General features: G+C 39.8%; 1 protein-coding gene across 1 annotated transcript in view; it reads left to right on the top strand.

The window, feature by feature from the left end:
• Positions 1–737: 737 nt before the first annotated feature.
• The window catches only part of LOC139713151 (uncharacterized), a 44,442-nt gene continuing 24,830 nt past the window's right edge, over positions 738–20,349 (top strand). Inside the window, exons 1-2 of the mRNA XM_071624901.1 lie at positions 738–1,612; positions 15,018–15,424. Of these exons, the coding sequence (XP_071481002.1) occupies positions 15,140–15,424 (285 nt within the window). The 5' untranslated portion in view covers positions 738–1,612; positions 15,018–15,139. The remainder of the gene's footprint in view (positions 1,613–15,017; positions 15,425–20,349) is intronic.

The following is a 20,349-nucleotide window of genomic DNA, read 5'->3' as shown; positions in this document are numbered from 1 at the left end:
TCTGTTGAAGGTAATGTTGTTCTGATCGGTGAGACAAGTGCTTTTTCACTGCATCGCACCCACGGGAAAATGTATGCACATACAAGGTGTATTCTTTGAAAATGTATCACGTAGATCGAGAATATGTACCAGAATAAACAAGTCCACGGGAAATTATTACACTAATCATATTGTGTCGAAATTCCTTGGTATCACCTTATGAACGTCAGTTGGTATAGATTGCATGAATTTGCGGATGAAATTACTGATTCGCATGGCAAGGTTTGAGGCGATTCAAATTCTCGATGAGGAAAAAACAAAGAAACAAGCGGAGTAACTGGACAGTGACTGGGGGCATGCCGGGGTACGCAGGTGGGGGGGGGGGGGGCAATCTAATGGAGGAACCCTCGGAAATTCAGGGGATTTTTACACGTTTTTACAAAGCCAAAGTAAAACCCTCCCCCTTCATTCTAGAGTATTTTTTTTTAGGATTATCAATGGAAAACAAACAAACAAACGAATATTTGTGTGTGCTTGCGTGCACAACTATACCATACAAGCGTTTGAAAAATGTGTAAAGTGTGAAACAGAGCAATGCTTGCATTTTTTCCATTCAATGATATGACACTGGTACAATACCCAGGCCCCTCAAGACCTTCATACATGCTGATATAGGCGCGAAGCTCAACACAATAGCAACACTTCACAGGGCTTATGCGTTCCGAAGTACCTCGGATTTTACCCCCTTACCACCTTCGTACTATACATGCCCGCTGAGGCGTTCTACGGCAATAAAGGTAGCACGCGCGACCGAGTAGCTTGATAACCTGATAGCAAGACGTCGTGCTTGCGCGTCACTTTCCGTCAGTGCGGCTGGCGGCAGATCGGATTTGAGAAATGCGAGTACGTGTTCGAAGTACTGTCGCCATCCGCAGTAGAAATACGCGAGTTGTCGTCTGTTTATGTCACTCGTACGTATTCCTCGCGCTGGTTGTAATGTCATCGGTATGATAATAAAAATTAGGATCCGTCGCACATAGACGACGTTCATGGCTTTAAGGCTCTGGAAAATAATAGGAGAGTCAATCGACATTTTGAGCAGCGAGACAGTGCTTGAATGTTTTATGCAGCAGCGCGACGCGTCGCTAACCATCGTCCGGCCTAGACCCCGGGGCGGTCTGATGATGAGCACGGATCTCCATTAACTCCACATGCAGTGAGGCAGCAGCAGGAGAACTGTCCGAACGATTAGCAAAATCATTCATCAATGCTCCAGCGAGAGGATCCATTAAGTGTAAAAACAACGGAGATTTCCGTCGAAAGTTTCGTGGAGGATGCATGTAGAGGCAATTTTCCGCCACGAGAGCTGAATGCGGTTTTGTCCGCGCCATCTTCTGACTGATGTGCTCCGCCGAGGCTTATTTTCGTATCTCCGGTCGCTCGCTATCTAAGGATGATAAGAAAATGCTCCTGGGTATGCATATCTCCTGACTACTAAATCAACATCCGAGAGTCGGTTCTGTAAATATCCCACGAGGCTGGCAAAGGGGTCTACACAGCCTGACATTGGCACCTCAGTGGATGCTGAATACAAGTAATTAATACTTGTAGTCGTGTAACTAAATTCTACGGGGTAAGTAATATCAAGTTGCAACGTCATGTAATAATCATACGATGTGCTTTTATCAGTGTGATACTGATTCATTGCTGACTTTAGATGTGATCTGTGTTTACCAAGTGGAAGAAATTGATCTTTGCATATCATTGCATGTTATGCACTGAAGATGACCAGAATATTATCTTCTAAGATGTATCCTCTAAACAACAAAACGTTTATTGATGTTCTACAGATATGCATAAAAAGTGACAAGTCACCAGAAAACTTTGACCTTTCCAATACCTGTTAGGGTATTAGGGTATTTCCAATAGGCTGCCCTTCCAGCCATCCGATGGATGAAGCCTCCCATTGGTGACAGGATGCTGCAATTCAAGAGCATCTTTTACTTGCACATGTACCACGGTATCACGTTTTAATTGTACATATACTGATATCATCACGTGCACCATCACATACTGCCACTGCACCAACCCATCCCAGTCTAGCTGTGCTTGCAGCTGCTATAGGGATTACTCCATCAAGACTCGAGACTCAAGGGTCGAATATCGTTCTGCATAACTTCACCAAGGCGTCCTTGGAGTGTTCGGTCTGTGAGTGCACCTCCCTGCTTGGTTCGTTTTACCCAGCAAACTTTAAACCTGTGACGCCAACTGGCTGCCGATAGAGAGTCACTGCGTCATATTCTCCCTGTTTCCGCGAATGGTCGCAACGGACTAATTTTGCCAGAAACAAAGATTCGCCCTTCTTTATTCTACCATTTTCACAGGTTTATAGCTAAAGAACGAGGATGTGCAATTTCCACGATATAACTCATAACATTAAACCCTGTTCTACACACATTGTGCTTTTAAAAGCGAAGAAGTCAGTCATGTAAATAAAAGCACAGCCTGAAGGACTCCGTCCATTCAGCATGCTGATTCAGAGTAGAAGATGATGGTGGTGGTGATGAAGAAGAAGAAGAAGAAGAAGGAAGATGATGAGGAGGAGAAAACTAAGAAGAAGAAAACTTAACAGATTAACCAGTAATCACCAATCGTTTCATAATTCTTTGTCGCTAGCTTTAGTCATCGCCCCTTGGCCATTTCAAAGAATGAGTGTATTGTGCCAGAATGATTAAACTCCACAGGCAAGAAGCATTTGTTACGCAAAAGTTTTACAACAGTCGACAGTTAAGTCAAGAGAATTGGTCGACGGCACCTGACTTGTAGGTGTTGTACTAGTCTAAAACATCAATATTATTATTATGGCGGAATCGCATAGGTACAGAACAAAGTTCAACAGTATGTCATAATATTCTTGGCTAGTGGGAAGTAAACATTCGACAGGTGTTGAAATACTCCTTGACATCACGCATCCTTTAACCCTTTGATTCTACATGGATGACAGGGGGATATTGGTGTTTGCGGGAGAAAACCAACAGTGTAAACCAATGGTCAGTCCCACCTAGGAAAGTCTACCCTGGTCAGTTCGAAAGTTATGCAATAAGCCCACTCGTCTGGAGACCTCTATCGTTTGTTCATCAGTTGGTTAGTCCGCTGTCCTGGGGAAATCCCTGTTACAAATGGCTTGATGTTGTGCCAAGTTCACATGCACAAACCTCTGCCAAGATGACGAGTCTTTCGCAGTATAAGAAGTACATGAACTGTTAGTCATTGTGTCAACGCCTAACTCATCCCCTGGCGAAGTAGAGATGCTCCCCTCCCCTCCTCCCCTCCTCTCCTCCCCTCCTTCCATCCCCCTGCCCCACCCTCGAACTTGACGCTTGCCACATGATGACGCAAAGAGCTAAGTGTACATTCGCTTTTCAAAAATCATGCTCTAGCATGTAACCACCCCACCCCTCCCCCTCCAATCTCTCCAACATAAACATACCGTGCTCCAGCGTGAGACATGCATTCCGAGGGAAGCCATGTTCTCTATTCTGCCATCCAAGGACTCCCAATTCACACTAAACGGTGAAACGTTTGTTAGATCCCTTTGTAATGCCATAGCACGTAATGCTAAGGGGCATCGTATTGATTACCCTACTACTATTTGTCACGCCATAAAATAGAGAGTTCCCCCGCCTTTACACTGCTCGGTTCCACTTATCGGTTTCATTGTCCCGAAAGCGTGTTGACGTAAATGAGGATGTTCACTTATCCAAAGGATTTAATTCTCAGAGGTGTTTAATGTATAGTGCTATAAGAGCAGATGCAGATAAATCTAAACATTACTGACATATCGAGACCTCTCATTTATCACACACACAAATACACACACGCACACACACACACACACACACACACACACACGCACGCACACACACATACACACGTTATCTGCGTTATCTGACACAGCAGAAAATACCCCTGGAGAAGAAAACGGAGAAGGTTGTTTATTCTGGTCGAGTAGACCTTTATCAAATAAGAGCAATTTGCTCATTTCGTCCTAGCATGAAGATCAATATTTGTATCTATGATCACAAATGACGGATTAATGCCCCCTCTATAGAGAAAAATCAATAATGCCATGTACCGTGTATCCGTCATATCTGTTGTAAACGTCATTGGCAGACACTTCTTGTTGTTGTTTTGATGTTGGTTTTGCTGTTGTTGTTGTTGTTTTTGTTTTTGTTCTCTGTGTGAAAAAGCACAAACGCTGCCCCATGATCTGCCCCGTGTCGCTAGGAGGATCTTTTCTTTCGAAAACGGATGTCGTGTCTCGTAAAGTTATGAGGGGAAAAAAAAACAGAAAGTAGGTTAGCTGCTCCACCTGGAGGACGTTGACGTTCTCTCGATTGTTGCTGTGTCTGTGTTATCAGAAGTCATCCGTATTACTCGGTCGCTCCCTAGAGGTGTCGCATCCACAGATAACTCGATTTCCAGGGTGTATCATTATCGGGAGAGAGGAAAAAGACGGTCAATGCGGAAAAATGCTCGTGCTCATGTTCGCTTCAGACCTGACCTTTTGCTGTATGTTTTGCTGGGTATTATATATATATATATATGTATATATATATATATATATATATATATATATATATATACCCGCGAGCTGAGGAAAATGTCAATTTCGTGCATTCATAGCCGTAATGATAATGCATATGGAAGGCAGAATGTTGGTATAGCGAATCCGTGTAGTTGCTCCCGGCGTGAAATCACGAATATTCAGAATTCTCGCTTCGCTGCCTGCTATGCACGTTTAGCAGCGCAGTGGAATCGATATCACTTGTTCTCGGTAATGTGAAAGTCTGAAGGTGCATTTTCTCTTCTTTTTTTTTCAGACGAGATCGTTTTTAGATTTAATGGAAAAGCACTCTCGATGCGTCGGAAAAGTGATACAAAGCCATTTTTACCCTCCTCACCACGCTGCATAATGCTATCTACCCTCTCCAAGCTCCTCCCCCCCCCCCTTGACTGTTTTGATGAAGCCTTATATACCCTGCTACAGACATTCTCTGGATGTCTTTGTAAACGAGAGAATACTGCATGGATATCACTGCATCACAGTTCCAAACTAACTCTTTGATTGGACATGCATTTCGAAACCGATGGGTTTCCTTCTCCAATAAAATATAATACATGCTTTCTCTCCCTCTCTTCACCCCCCCCCCTTCTCTCTATTTTCTTTCTATCAACCTCCTTACCTGCATACACGGTCCATAAATGTTTCCTCTCCTTTGTCGTAGCGATAACTTCCTTGTTTCAGATGGGTATAGATCATATGCATGCATACATCATACACACTACATAATACACATTCTGTACACGTATACATGGATCATAATGAATACAGTATGTGCATGCAATAGAGATACATACCCACATACATATAAACGCACCTGCACACGTATAAATACGCATATACAATGTTATCATACTCACACATGATTATAGGCCTACATACAGTAGATTGATAAACACGGTGTATATATCATGCACTCGTAAAAGTATGTTCGCTGACAATACTATAATGTGCTGTCATACCTTGTAGCATAGATGGACATTATAATGAAAACATATGTTATGTGCACTGTACATTCATAATGCACAGACAGTCGAGCAAATAGGCTGACATACAGACAAACAAACATTGCTTTGTCCCTATTCTGTGTATCTCTATCTCTCTTCACTTGGATCCGGGTTAGAATTACTCGTTTTGCAAGCTCACACCACACGAATACTTTTTAGTATAGTCTGCTATAGTTTCAGGAAAGATGAGGGAATATTATTTCAAGTCAGAATGGAAGCACTCAGAATGGATGTAATTCAGTCGTAACATTACGTTTAACTAAGAGTGGTCTTGTCTTCTCATAGTAAGCAAACCTCGTAAATTTATTATATCATTTCCATCAATTTTCATCTTTTGCTTTAGAATTGTAGCTATTTCAATAGGCCTGTATGCTGATTTCCAAGAATCTAAAAATTTTGGAACCAAACATTTCATACTAAAACGGGGAGACTGCACAGAAAAAGGCTACGCGTTCACCATAATAAGAGAAGGTCCATAATTTATGGAAGATATTTAGTACGTGTTGCACCTGTTGAGTGGTACGCTAATTGATTACTATAAATGGTTGGTCTAACTCCTAGGCATTTATCCAAATGATACTTAATTTAGATGATGGTATCTTTAATTCATCCCTAATTACAACCACGGTAATGTTGTTGGTTGTGATGTTAACTCCCTTCGTAGTCTGCGTGGAATCTCAGGCTAAACCTAGACTGCTAGTCTCGTTTCGTATAATGTACATCTGGTGTGATGCCATCAACTGAAAATTATTTTCGGCACACGAGATAAATTGAAATGGTCGATAATGCTGTCAGCACACCGACAGACAAATCTAACAAACCCGTCACCTCATACACGTGGCAGGCTGCAATGGACACAATAAGTGTATAGAGCAACAGCTGAGCGGATTATTTGAGGGAAAGATAGATATTTAATTACAAACACATTGGTGTTGACGAAGTATAATTGAGCAGGGAAGGCACACAAAATACACAGACAACTATATATGTGTTCGAAGTATTCGTTTAATATGACTCTGCACGGCGTACATAGTCGGCAAGTCTCAATCAATTGCAGCGGTGCCTCCAGAAAAAAAGAGGGAGAGGGAGGATGAGGAAAGGGGGAAGAGAGGAGAGAGAACGAGATGGAGAGGAAGGGAGCTGATCAGGAGCAGGAAAATCATTATGGAAAGTGGAAAACCTGCTAGGAGGTAATGGTATGCTGATGAAACACGCTGTAAACGTCTCCTGCACAACAATGATGTCTGGAATGGTAATTTCCTCTAGTGTGGAGTGGTAATTTCCTCTAGTGTGGTTCTTTTTATTTATCAAAATCACATTCTCGTTCTAGACTTTTTCGCGGTAACTGCAAGTACTCTCCAGAGTGTGGTAGAATACATCCGCAAAGATGGATATGGTGTGACATAGTGTCAGAATTCGTAATAAGTCACATAAATCACTGTAAGAGACTAATTGAGTGTCTATTCCTAGAAATTGTTATCACACGTATGGAGGAGGCATTATGAACTTGTAGATGTATCCTCCATATGTGATTCATATTTCTAGGAATAGATACTATCAGTATTATACACTTTTGTATTAAATGCATATGAAAGATTAAAAGCTGTACAATAGCCCAAAAACGATGAAACAGGAGAATTACCTCAGACTGCTGTATAAATAATGTTTTTATTTTTAAGTCCACCCGCTCCGTGGGACACTCGAAGGCGTATTTTAAGTATGGCTTTTAAAGTGGCTGATAACGATTCTGCATTGTTTTTTTTTATATCTTTTTTTTTTTACATAATACTACCAGACGAATATTTCAGAAGTAATCATGGGGTTTACTACAGTAATGTATAGGCAATGGGGTACGAACTCATGATACGCAGAGGAGCACCTGTGCAAATACAGACTGCACTTTGTCGCATTTACGTAATTGTGTTGGGCGGGAGTCCGCATTGATGACAAGGTACCGTGATGACAACATTCTGAACATGGCCTCGATCATCTCATTGAATTAGGGCTGAAGTTAGTAGCCATGTGCATGTGCAAGTACAAGGTGATTCATGCGTGTACGATGAAAACAACGAAGGAAGTAGAACATGAATGAGATTTTTTTTTTCACGTGTTTAGAGTGTTGAATAATATTTACGTCATTCTTGTGACACATTATGAGCTTCAGGAAGATGACCCAAATATATTATTCAGTTTAATTCAATGTTTATTTCCGAGTCAATATATAGATATAAAAATACATGTGAACCCGAGCAAGTTATATACCAAAATGATATATGATATATGATTCCATTTTCAAATCACCCTCTCTCCCCCACTCCTTCTCTCACTCCATCCCACTCTCTCTCTCTCTCTCTCTCCCTCTCTTTCTCTCTCTCTCTCTCTCTCTCTCTCTTTTATAGTGAGTTTCGTCCGATTTCTTTGATCCTCAGTCTTTATAAAGGGCAGGGCCCGAAAGCTTGAGAATAAAAGTCAAACTTTGAGGATTCAAGCTACGTCTTTCGTCTCATCCTTCCTCTCACCTATATATATATATATATATATATAGATATATATATATATATATATATATATATATATATATATATGTATATATATATATATATTATATACACTTGTAAATTATAAAATGTAAAATTGTAAATTTTATATATGCATCTATAGTCATTATATAAATAACTATTGGTATGGATTGGTCTAAAGTCTCCCTTTTCTGTTTGCTATAGATACAAATTTTTGATCCAAATAAAAATGTAAAAAAAAAAGTTCCTATTACCTATTTTCTTAAATTAATTCTCGGTCGTGTATATGCTACACAACAGACACAACATGCAACGTCCATAAATGAATTGTGTGTAATCATTATGTAATTCATGAAAAGATGGCAGTACAATGTACTTGCTTTATCTGTAGCAAAGGAATGTATACCTTCGGTCATTGCAAATCCTCGGCAAGATATGCAAAGACAAATCCGCCGTAGACTTAAAGGCATTACGACCAACTCTCCTATACTTCCCATGCATATTGCACTTTTTTCCCCCTGATGACACTCGAAGTAGTTTTGTTTTCGTTTTTTTTTTTCTTGGAAAACGCAACTTGGCGTCTGATATTAGCAGGATCTGCGTGAGCTCTAGAATGTACTGAAAATAGAATCAATAGAGGCAGTATATCGCCTTTCTACTTTGAAAATATCGATCAAAATTAGGAATAAAAATCATTTTGAATATGCATGGAGACATTTGGCAATGAATCTCGCTTGGAAAATCCAATACGAGTATCAAGAGCAAGACTTTTTAGTTAGCTCTTGACAATCGCTATCTCTCCTTTCCAGATGCTTTTTTTTTCTTCCTAATCATGCTTATAATCCTCTCAGCTTTCCCGAAATGTAATGGAATTTTATCCCGATGCCGCTTCTGCGAAAAAAATGATATTCTTTTATTACGATGGAAAGGATGATTCGTCTGCGGGGAAATGTTTTGGACATTTTCAGTTTCAATTTCGCTTTTTCTGATAATACTTTGTCTTCGAATCTGAGTGTGCCAAAACATCCTGAAAATTTGCTTGCAGTGTAGCCTTTGGATTGTACTCGTGCTCATATGCGCAGCCCTATGATCAAAGACAGGGAAAGAATAGAAATATCAATTCGCGATTATAGACAGTGACCTAAAATTGTTCTTATTATGATGTTTATTATAGTAATCAAACAATTATTTTGTCTTTTTTCACTGTAGTCATTACCCATATAACTAATTAAATATCTGTTTATATCATCTATTCATAGGTATGTCATTTGCCATGACGTGTTTTCCTCTATTCCTCATTATTTCACTCTTTGACTTCAGACCTTTTTAAATAAAATGTATTTGTAACTTAATCAATGATGCAAACAAATCCCCTTTGAAACACGACCCTCCCCCCCCCCCCTTCTGTATCAATACTGTGTGCTTGTATTCGTTTTCTTCTGCCTATTTGTTTGCTTTGTTTGTTTTGTTTTTGTTTTTTGTTCTTAGGGGATCAATGTTAATGGAGACCGGATGATTTTCAGATTTTTACATTTGAACAACTATATATTAGTTATACTGACGACAGAGTTTCAGAATTTGTGATGATTGGGATGAAGAATAAGAACATTTTCAAAATTTAGAACAAATTGCAATGAACAAGGATGATGACATGGCAGAGTCACCATAAGAATGCATGAGTTGGGGCTCAAGGAAGCAGAACAAAAGAAAAAGGCATGCATAGATTATACACAGGTGAACTTGCAATCAAGCGGTATTGTAATGGAATTACACTGCTACATTTCTGAAATATGTGAACCTCCTATGTCATCATCCTTGTTCAGTGTAATTTGTTTAAGGTTTTTCAAAGTATTGTTTTTCTGCTCAAGAACCACAGTAAATTCCACAAATCTATACATGGAGTTGTCAATTTATGTACTACATGATGTGAAATTATGAAAATCGTCTGGAATGTCCCTTTAATTGTACTTTTCCATACGCGGGCCATATACACTAGCTTTAAGAATTTATATAATAATGTCAGGTGATTATGATTTATTCCTATCTAGCGCCGCTTGGCACAAGTTTTCGTCAGTCGAGTTGAAGAGAATTACATCAGGGCTTAAAGGGTCTGTTTAGCAACGCTTCTAGTTTAATGATCTGAGCTCCATGTTCTGACATTTCATTGTCTCTGATGTTCTGCTACACTGAATTTGTTGATGTTACTGTTGAAAATGATAGTTGAATACTGCAAAAAGTAAAAATTGTTGAGGGACCGAATTTGCTGTGCTGAATATGATATCAAATAAAAAAAAGTAGCGTTAGGATAAACCATTTCGGAAATGTTTACTGATAAAATGGTGATGCTCCTTCATGGATTTTTTTTTTTCAGTGACAATTGGTAACCATCTGCATGTTTGAGTGGATCTTCATCAATTTGAGTATCATCAGTCTGCAAAGTTCAGCATTTTCATCCAATGAAATTAAGCCATTGCAGTGTAAGAAAGTGTCTTTAACTTGAAACATGCCAAAAGTGATACGTGTGTTGCATCATCTCCATGGTATATAGGCAATCTTCCCGAGCGCGTCGATTAATGGATGATTTTAGGTCTAACGATTATGACATACTATAGTTAATTGGAAACGTGCATCATGGATAATAGCCATCTCGCTTAATTGCGTTGGCATAAAAAATCGATGACTTCCGTGTCGCATCAAGCTTTCTAGGTCAGCCGCTCGTTTATTTTGTCTTTGACCTTCGGAATGTTGAGTTATCTCTTTGATGTTTTAAAGAGCTCTTCTGCTACTCTTGAAGAGTTGACGGGTAAGCTTTTAGCAATTTTAGGTAATGTAGGATGTAATTATGGTGAAAGAAATAGAGATAATAATGCTATGGGCACTTGCGCGTTTGTTTGTTGGTTGGTTTGCTTTCCTCGTGAGATATGCAAACAAGAATATTCTCTGAGGGATGGTAAGTTTTAGTTTAGATGGGGGATTCAGATTTTAACTTATTGCGTGATCAGTAGAAACCACTGCGATGAAATATTCAAGAGCATAATGATAATTCTAAGAGGAAGTCGAAGTTTATTTGATGAAAATCGGTTTTGAAATGACTGAGATATCCAAAAAAAAAAGTAAAACAAAGTGGTGTAAATGAAAGATTGGGTCCCACCTTCTATTAAAACCTCTTTGTTTTTGGATGTCTCAGGTATTTCGTAACCAATTTTTATCAAATAAACTTGAATTCATTTTAGAATTATTAGAAAAGTATTGCAAGAAATGAATACACACACACACACACGAAGGCACAAAATTTTTTTTTTAGGAATATTTTTTGATAACCCAGGTCGTGTAAGCAAATAATGTTCGAAAATACTTGAGATGGAGGTAGAGGTAAGTTTCCTGGCAATATGTTCAGGGGGGATGTGCAAGACGAAAATGCACAAAGAACAGCAATCTGTAAAAGCGGAACGCTCCATGATGTTGAATAAGAGCAACACCAAAGTTAATGGATTGTTCCGGATCAGTGTACGCATAAATATTCCGGAGCAATTTTTATTCCGAACTAGGAAAACCTTCGTCGACAGCATCACGCCACAATTTTCAAGCGAAAGAGCTTTTGAACATTTGCCCAAACTTTGAAAACAAGAGCTAGAATTTAGATGTTAAATTTCTTGAATTGTTTCTTAAATAGGGCTTACAGTGCAGGTCGAATTTAGCTCTCCTTCATAGGCGTACTATTTCTTTACCCGCTTTGGCATGAAATTATATTTTAGCGGGTTTTGTTTTCTACATTGTATTTCATTGTTTTAACACAGCGAGTGATGCATACAGTGATAACAACAACAACAACAACAACAACAACAACAACTACCAGAAAGCAATGGAACATTGATTTGACGTTGGCTACTTCATCGAAGAATTACGATTGATTACGAGAGTGAATTTCACTCTACGTGGTCTTTGTTCGTTTGTCTGTATGTTTGTTTGTTTTTCTACGTTCTGACAAAAACTGTCGTTGATAAAAATCCAAAGATGAGTAAATACACAGGGAATAACTTCCTTTCTCAGAAGTGTATCACATCCATACACTTTACCCGATGAGAAGTGTCAATGGAGCAACCTATCGTAAACAATCATGGCATCTTTGTCATCGTACAAAGTTCGAGGACCAACCGGGTTGTTGCTATTGTGCTTATCTAGTGACCTGAAAGATGTATGGAAGGGAGTACCACAAGACTTTTGGCAAGGCTTCGTGTCTGTGATTCGTATGGATTTCTGACACGTTAGAGCGGCTTGAGCAAGACTAATCATGCTGCGAGGGGCCTTAAAATGTCATGAAAATCAAAATCACAGCTACAACAACATATAAATGATATGCTCAATTTTGAATGAGAGACGCCATTCGTTATCCTCGTCAGCCTAGCCTTTTCCTCTCCCCATTGCAAGAATCCTGTCTTGAATTCCTTGCGCAGTGTGGGAAAATGACCATAAGGCCAGGGCACCCCGCGAAGTTTCACTTCAGATTCTGCCCCTTTCTCATATTGTCCTTGCTTGAAGAGTTATAGTTTGGACTATACTGTATCGATTTAGGGTGCTAAGTCTCATTGAGTTCAGGCACTGATGCGTGTGTGTTTTAAGATCATTCTTCTTAAAGACAGCAGTGACCCAATTCTGTATACTCCAAGCATTGTCTGTTATTGACAGTTAAGGAAGAAGGCATCTGACTTTGAGATGAACTTTAAGCTGGCATTATTGCTGTCGTTCAAAGAGTTATCGATGGGGACAGACTGTAGAACCAATCGCGATCACTCCACTAATTTTCCTCCACTTCTTTGATTCCATGTTCCTCAGTACAGTCGTGTCCTTTTAGTGTTTGCACAAAGCCACGCTTCAAGTTTTTGTTCTTTTGTTCTTCCAGGCTGTTTTGCGTTAAATTCATCTGAAATAGCATGCAGACACATGACTGGCCTACGGTATGACAGGGATATTTCTTTTTTTATGAAATGTGTGTTTCTTACTTTCCTCCTCATATATAAGGTCGTGAAGGTATGCCCCTCTCTCCCTCTCCTGTCACGTAGATATGGGCATGGGAGATGATACGAAACATGTCTCTTTACCTATCAACACCTATTATGATCGTGTGTAACGTCTTGGGGCATTGACCGCTAGGCTGACGTACCTCCTTCAGAAGGGAATTCGGGGATGATGCCTGGCTACGCATTTCGCTCATGAGACTCAGTCACGTGATGTGGCTTATGGGCACGTACAGCACTTGGGCGCATCGCTCTGCGATGAACATCTGATTGATGTTCGATATTAAAACAAACATTTGCGTTTCCCTTCCAACATTTCCACACTTCACGAAGCCTTGTCAGGGGATTGCGCCCCCGTCTCAATCTCTCACTCTGTCTCTCTCTGTCTCTCTCTGTCTCTTTTTGTCCTTCTCTCTCCAACGTTGTCTTTCTTTCAACACCTCTTCCTCCGTGAGTCACAAGAGTTGGGACGTCGCCCTATCCTCTCCTTATCTACTTAGCAACGTGAAAGTTGTTACCATGGCAACAGAGTATCATCTGAGTGCTGTTGATCTTCCAAATCTCGGCTGACGCACATACTGCATGGTCTTCCTCTCTTAGCATCATCACTGTCGAGCGATGTTCAGTACATTATAGCTTTATGCACGATTGGAGCTAGATGCTGGTAAGACCAGCAATATTAAATCATGGTGTGTGGTTGTTTTTTTTTTCATACTGAAAAGAGATGTCAGAAATATAATTGTTATCATTGGGTGTGAGTTAATTAGATTTTTGTACTTTTCGATGACTGTAAGATGTGGGTATACTACCATGACTATGATGTGTGGGTGTGCGTGCTTGCCTGCTTATGTGTATGAATTATGTCTAGATCTAATATGCGCTATTAAAACAATTACAGAATCCCGCTCAATTCTGTGTAGAGAATTACGAGGCATTTGAGCCCGAAGTAGCCATACACATGCAGTGTCTGTGGATTGCTGTCAAATAATTGTTATGTTCGACACGCACTGAACATAAATTTCCAGAGGTGCAAGCAATAATTTATGTTGATACTTGCTGATGAACATTGATAAAAGTCACTTTTCAACTCCATCCCCATTTTAGTCCGGTTATAGTTTCGTGAACCGAGTGGTGGCAGCCCCCCCCCCCCCACCCGAATTTTCTGCTGATATCAAGACGATTTGACCTCATCCTACTTTTTTTTATCTGTAGAATATCTTTGCTCAAATCAGCAACATTATTTTTAATCTCCCGCAAGATCTGTCAAATACTGAAAGCAGAGCGAGGAGACTTTGATCTCAACTCGTCACAAAAGTGGTATTTAGGAGTAAAGAATGGGGGAGGGGAATGGGTTAGCAGAGGGGGGTTTAGACAGTGTACACGTGACATCATAAAACTTGTGTTTAAGATCGACTCTTCATAGAATGGGGGTGGGGATGAACTGCTATACTCTGGCGGTTTTTTGGTCAGGCCCGAGGATATCAATTCATCAAATTGACGCCTTGGAATGTCTCACCATGCTTTTATTATGTTACGTGTGTGTGTGGGTGTTTGGCTATGTGTTTGATAGCGTATACGTTTACCCCTATACAGTGTATAATATGGATAGCAAATCAACCTAATGATGTCCAATGGTCGCCATTTTGTACTTCCAACGCCAGCGAGGTATTGCAAGAACATCCAGGTGTGTGCATTCGGTCGCCATGAATTCACTGTTTGCGAGTACCCTTCCGCAGAGTGATTATGCAAGACTGTTTTTATTTATCACCGACACCACCTGCGCGGCACACCAACTATAGTATCCTTTCATAACTTAATTGTTCCGGTGGGATTAAAGTCCATTAATATACATTGTATATCTCGATTCTTACAGGTGGATGGAAATGGTATCTTCCAGTGTAGCGGCAGACGTGAGCTAGTCACAGTACAAGGACGATACACCGCGGACATGATTTCGAAGTGGAACGTACTTCTACAAAGCGAATTCTGATAAAGATGCGTCCTGTGGGTCTTGGAGTGGAGGCCGGGGACTCGGGTGGTGGTCGCACATCCCTGGCCGACTGCGAGCCCGCCGCTGACTCGCCGGTTTCAAACCATCCTCGCCTGCACGTGCACGTGGACGACCCCGACTCGATGCCGCCGCTGTCGCCCAGGCGTAGCCCGGAGCCGAGACCAGGAAGCAGCTGCTATGCTCTGCGAGCTGCCGTAGGTCTGCTGGCTTTCTGGGACGACTTCGACGCGGAGAAGATCGGGGAAGGATTCTTCGCAGATGTCTACAAGGTTAGAACCAGTTTTTTTTTTTTTATCTTCCTTGAAATATAAAGCAGACCAAACATTTTTAGTCGTCCTAGCACTTAGTGACATTAACTCACGATAATCAGTTTTTAGCCGTGAGCACTAAATTGCTTTTCATAACTGATTAATTAGATTGTAATATTTTGACCTTTTTATCTCACTATACTGCAATTACTCAACTAACTGTCGGTGTTTTTGGCTGGAGTATTGCAAATGCTTCAGAGTGGTATTAACTTTTTTTTTTTGCGGTGCATGAGAAGAGTAAGCGTTGTTCAAGAGGGTAAAAGGACATGCAGACATTATATCACGGCAAGTTTTATTTCATTAATTTGTTCTTTATATATAAGGAGAATTCAGAGTTTGTTTAGTTCTAATCAATTTTGTCACATACGACTTGATGAGACTCAAATCTCACAATCAATTAGCCATCCATGTCGACGGCAGACAACCTCGCTTCAGCCCGTGACTGTGCAGGGTCAGTGGTGTCATGCAAAGATTTCAGTTTGAACTTTTCTGTTTATCATTATTTAGCAAATAGAATAGATTTCAGCTGCAGACGTTACACATTTCACAAACGCACACATAAACACACACATACACACACATGAAGCAAAAAAAAAAACCCTCAAACAATCCTTGAATATATGGTGCGATAGCATATCATGTCTTCAGTCAGACTTTGATCTGATTCTATTGTGGCTCGTCATGGTCAACGTTCGTCCATCGGTTTGAAGATTGTATATCTTACACTTAGATGAATAAATAACTTGGGCTTGAGATAGGGCAGATGTCTGCTCTGTGGAAAATGATACTTTGAATTCGTTGATTAGGCCAATGTTTGTATTTCTTTTGTAAATGGTGGAATGCTCCTTGTCATGAAAATGCAGTGTGAGACAAAGAGAAATAACATTATTATTCGGGAGAAGAACTGATTATCGCCGGTCCGGGAATTTTAGATGATGCACTTGACCCTACAAATCATACACATTCCTCCACAAAGACATGTAGATATTGTGACATGAAAGGTAAAGAGAGAAATTATAATAATCACGGTCGTTTGAAAATAACGATCCATTTCCTGATGACTTACAGTTTGACGCAGCTGCGCCGATTTATTCGTCAGGGGGATAATACCATCCGTGGATGTTGTACAAGAGACATTAAAGGGACATTCCAGACGATTTTCACAATTTCACATCATGTAGTACATAAATCGACAACTCCATGTATAGATTTGGGGAATTTATTGTGGTTCTTGAACAGAAAAACAATTGTTTGAAAAACTTTAAACAAATTACACTGAACAAGGATGATGACATAGGAGGTTCACATATTTAAAAAATGTAGCAGTGTAATTCTATTACAATACCGCTTGCTTGCGAGTTCACTTTTGTACAATGTATGCATGCCTTCTTCTTTTGTTCTGCTTCCTTGAGCCCCAACTCATGCATTCTTATGGTGACTCTGCCATGTCATCATCCTTGTTCATTGCAATTTGTTCTAAATTTTGAAAATATTCTTATTCTTCATCCCAATTGCCACAAATCCTGAAACTCTGTCCTCAGTTTAACTAATTTATAGTTGTTCGAAAAATGTAAAAATCTGAAAATCATCCGGAGGTCTCCTTTAACGCCGAATGGCAGACAGTGTCTGAATTCTCCGAGGAGAACGATCCATCATACTGTACATCACATCGCCCTGGTATTAAAGTGTGTGTGTGTGTGTGTGTGTGTGTGTGTGTGTACATATGTATATATGTATATATACATGTCATCCCGCCACAAGACAGCCACAAGACAGCCAAGTAACTCAAAGCTGAAGAAGACCAAGGTCGAAAGCTTCCCACCAGTCGGCTTCATGCGACATCCTTTGTCATCCTTACATCTGTACATTGTCTCGACTATAATTCTTCCTAAGATGACAGAGGCGTACGGCACGAGTATCAGCATCATCACACTACATATATATATATATATATATATATATATATATATATATATATATATATATATACACGTGTGTGTGTGTGTGTGTGTGTTTTGTGTGTTGTTTTATGGGGGTACAGACTGATGCACATTCTAAAAGGGAAAGGATCAAACGAAGGTATAAGACATTTTGCGATGGAAGATAAACTAAGAAAATAAAGATTGAAAGTGAGCACTGGTGAGTGTTCGAGATCATACTCAATTTGCGATTGTTTAGGTTAATATCTAGCTTTCAAATTGAGCCACACACGGTACTACTGTCTTTTATCGGCAGAACAGTGTGAATAGGCCCTGGTCATAGAAATATTCTACATCATTTTTTGCTTTAATTACATTTACCATGAACTGGGGATTACGGAGTAGATAATGCCTATTCAAATATTTCATGAAGTTCCACGATGAAATTGCAATCTTTGAAGCGTCTTTAAAAACGTCATCAAAATCATAGAGACCGTAGTACTGAGATAGCAATAAGGAAGCGTATGGGAAACAAATCATTTTTTTTCCGTGTAGGAAAATTGTCGTTGTGTATTGATCATGCATCATCTACTGAGCGATTTTTGCCAAGAGCCTCTATGGCTGCTGTTTAAAGTCCTTGTGTCATGTATGTGGTCGATTGTTGGTAAGGGAACTTGGAATATTAGCAAGGAGAACTTCTCAAAGCACTTGCAATCGTTATTAACCCGTTCCACACTAATTCTGAAATGCCCATAGACTTAATACGCAGGCAACCAGGTCCCCATATGGAGCGGGTTAACAGACTAGCCGTAACTATACTGAGTATAATAATGATTGTCGTTTTCAGGTTCATAATGTGTGAAGCGTAAAGGCGCCAGTTCACACACACACTGCCAGCGGATTTGCGCTTGCTCTGTCGTACTAATAGCTCACGTTGAATGTTTGAACGCAATGGAAGAAAACAGCGTAAGCAAATAAAGATACTGAAAAAAGAAGAAAACAACACAAGTATCAGCTCGATGATTATAATCGTCCTGTGCTGCTTACGGATACAGAATGAATAAACAACAAGTGATTTTTGTAAAAATGACCTCTAGAACAATTGACCCCAGACACTGTTTGAAGTGTTGCTTGTTAAAGAGCCATAAACCATGCAAAGGTCATTGTCACGCTCTAAGATAATGCTTGTAAAAGCTGATATCAACTTAGGTGTTTCTTTTTTTCTTCATTGTTTATTGTCATTATGTTGATGAGGAACAGACTGTACTCAGAGAATAGTCTTTTCGCTTTGCACGTTTCAAATAATGCGTGTATTCATGCAGATGTCAGCATCAGTTTTGATTCATCTATGACCCGCAGCCAACAGACGATTTGACCTAAAAATTTCCCCCTCTTATTTTGATGAGAATTATAACTGATTGAAGTAAAAATACGTATCAAGAATAACAAACAGAGGTCATCTAAGGTGGTATCACTTGTTGTACACTGTAAACAAGACCTCCATCGTGCCATTCAACAAAATAATAGAAGATGATTGATAATTCTGCAAAAGGTAATGGAGTGAGAAATAGAGACGCCAGTACCAAGTTATTGCCTTTATTTACAACGAATCTACTCAGCAATCTCCACGCACAGGAACATACACACTCACACACAAACACAAATACAAAAAAGACTCGAACAGACCTAGAATTTATAAGATGACTTTTGACCTTAGCTGTGTGTGAGTGTGAAGAATGCAGAGTTGAATGCCAGGATATTTTATTGATTGGGTCTTGACTATTTCGTTGCTTTTCTATTCTATTTTCATACCCCCTATATAGTCAGGCACCTTTATTTAAAATTTGCAAGATTTCAATACATTTTTCAACAAAAGGAACAGCATGAGGTTTGCTGTACTCAGTAAGCCATACATGTTTATTTGCCACACAATCTCACACACACACGACACACACACACACACACTTACACACACACACACACACACACACACACACACACTTACACACACACGGGCCCCCACATACAAAAGTTCAGGAGCAATGAGCGTGAAATGCGAGTGTTCCGGTGCATGAACAAATCAAACGTGCTGCTATGTAGACAGGTCCTTGAGAAAGATTTTTTTTTCTTTTTTTTCTTTTTTGTCGAGATACCGTAGGACCTACTCTTGGAAAAGAATGTTCTGTTCATTCTCTTGGAAGCTCAGACAATTTTCATAGTTTCACATCATATAGCACTGGTACATAAATCGACAGCTCCATGCAGAGATTTGTGGAATTTATTATGATCCTTAAGCAGAGAAACCAATACTTAGAAACAAAAATACACCGAACAATGATGATAACGTAGGAGGCTCACATATTTCAAAAGAAAAATAGCAATGTACAATTCCGTTACAATACTGCTTGCATGACAAGTACACCTGTGAAGAATTCATGTATGCTTTCTTCTTTTGTTCTACTTCCTTGAGCCCCCCACTCATAATGGTGAAGCTGCTACGTCATCATCCTTGTTCATTGTGGGGTTTTTTTTAAATTAAAACATTGATTCTTATTCTTCATCGCAATCATTATAACTTCTGAACGCTGTATACCCAGCAGACTTGTAACCAGTATATACATGTTCAAATGTAAGAGTCTGAAAATCATCCGGAGTTCTCCTTTAATTGGATGTGTCGTGGTTTGGCGGGAGTGGTGAGTGTCGTAGTAATAGCGTCTTCACAGTGTGGGTGTGGGATTGCTATTAGTGTACGTACTGATGGTGGATCCCAGTCGCCTTTTGGGATGACAAATCCAAATCTTCAGTCAGTGTAGTAAAACAAAATGGTTGGGACTAAAGACAGTTGTTTCTACACCAGACAATGCTTCGAAGGCATTTGCTATTCCTATTATACCTACCCTATTAGTGCACAATGCTACATAGGAGCGCCATTTGGAAGTTCGTTAAATGAATAGACGTAAAACTGCC

The sequence above is a fragment of the Diadema antillarum genome, unplaced genomic scaffold, assembly GCF_040938485.1.
Source record: "Diadema antillarum isolate AM-2024a unplaced genomic scaffold, OU_Dant_1.0 seq00001915_RagTag, whole genome shotgun sequence".
Lineage (NCBI taxonomy): Eukaryota > Metazoa > Echinodermata > Echinoidea > Diadematoida > Diadematidae > Diadema > Diadema antillarum.
Note: the sequence above shows the minus strand (reverse complement) of the source record. Positions and strands in the feature narration are given on the sequence as shown.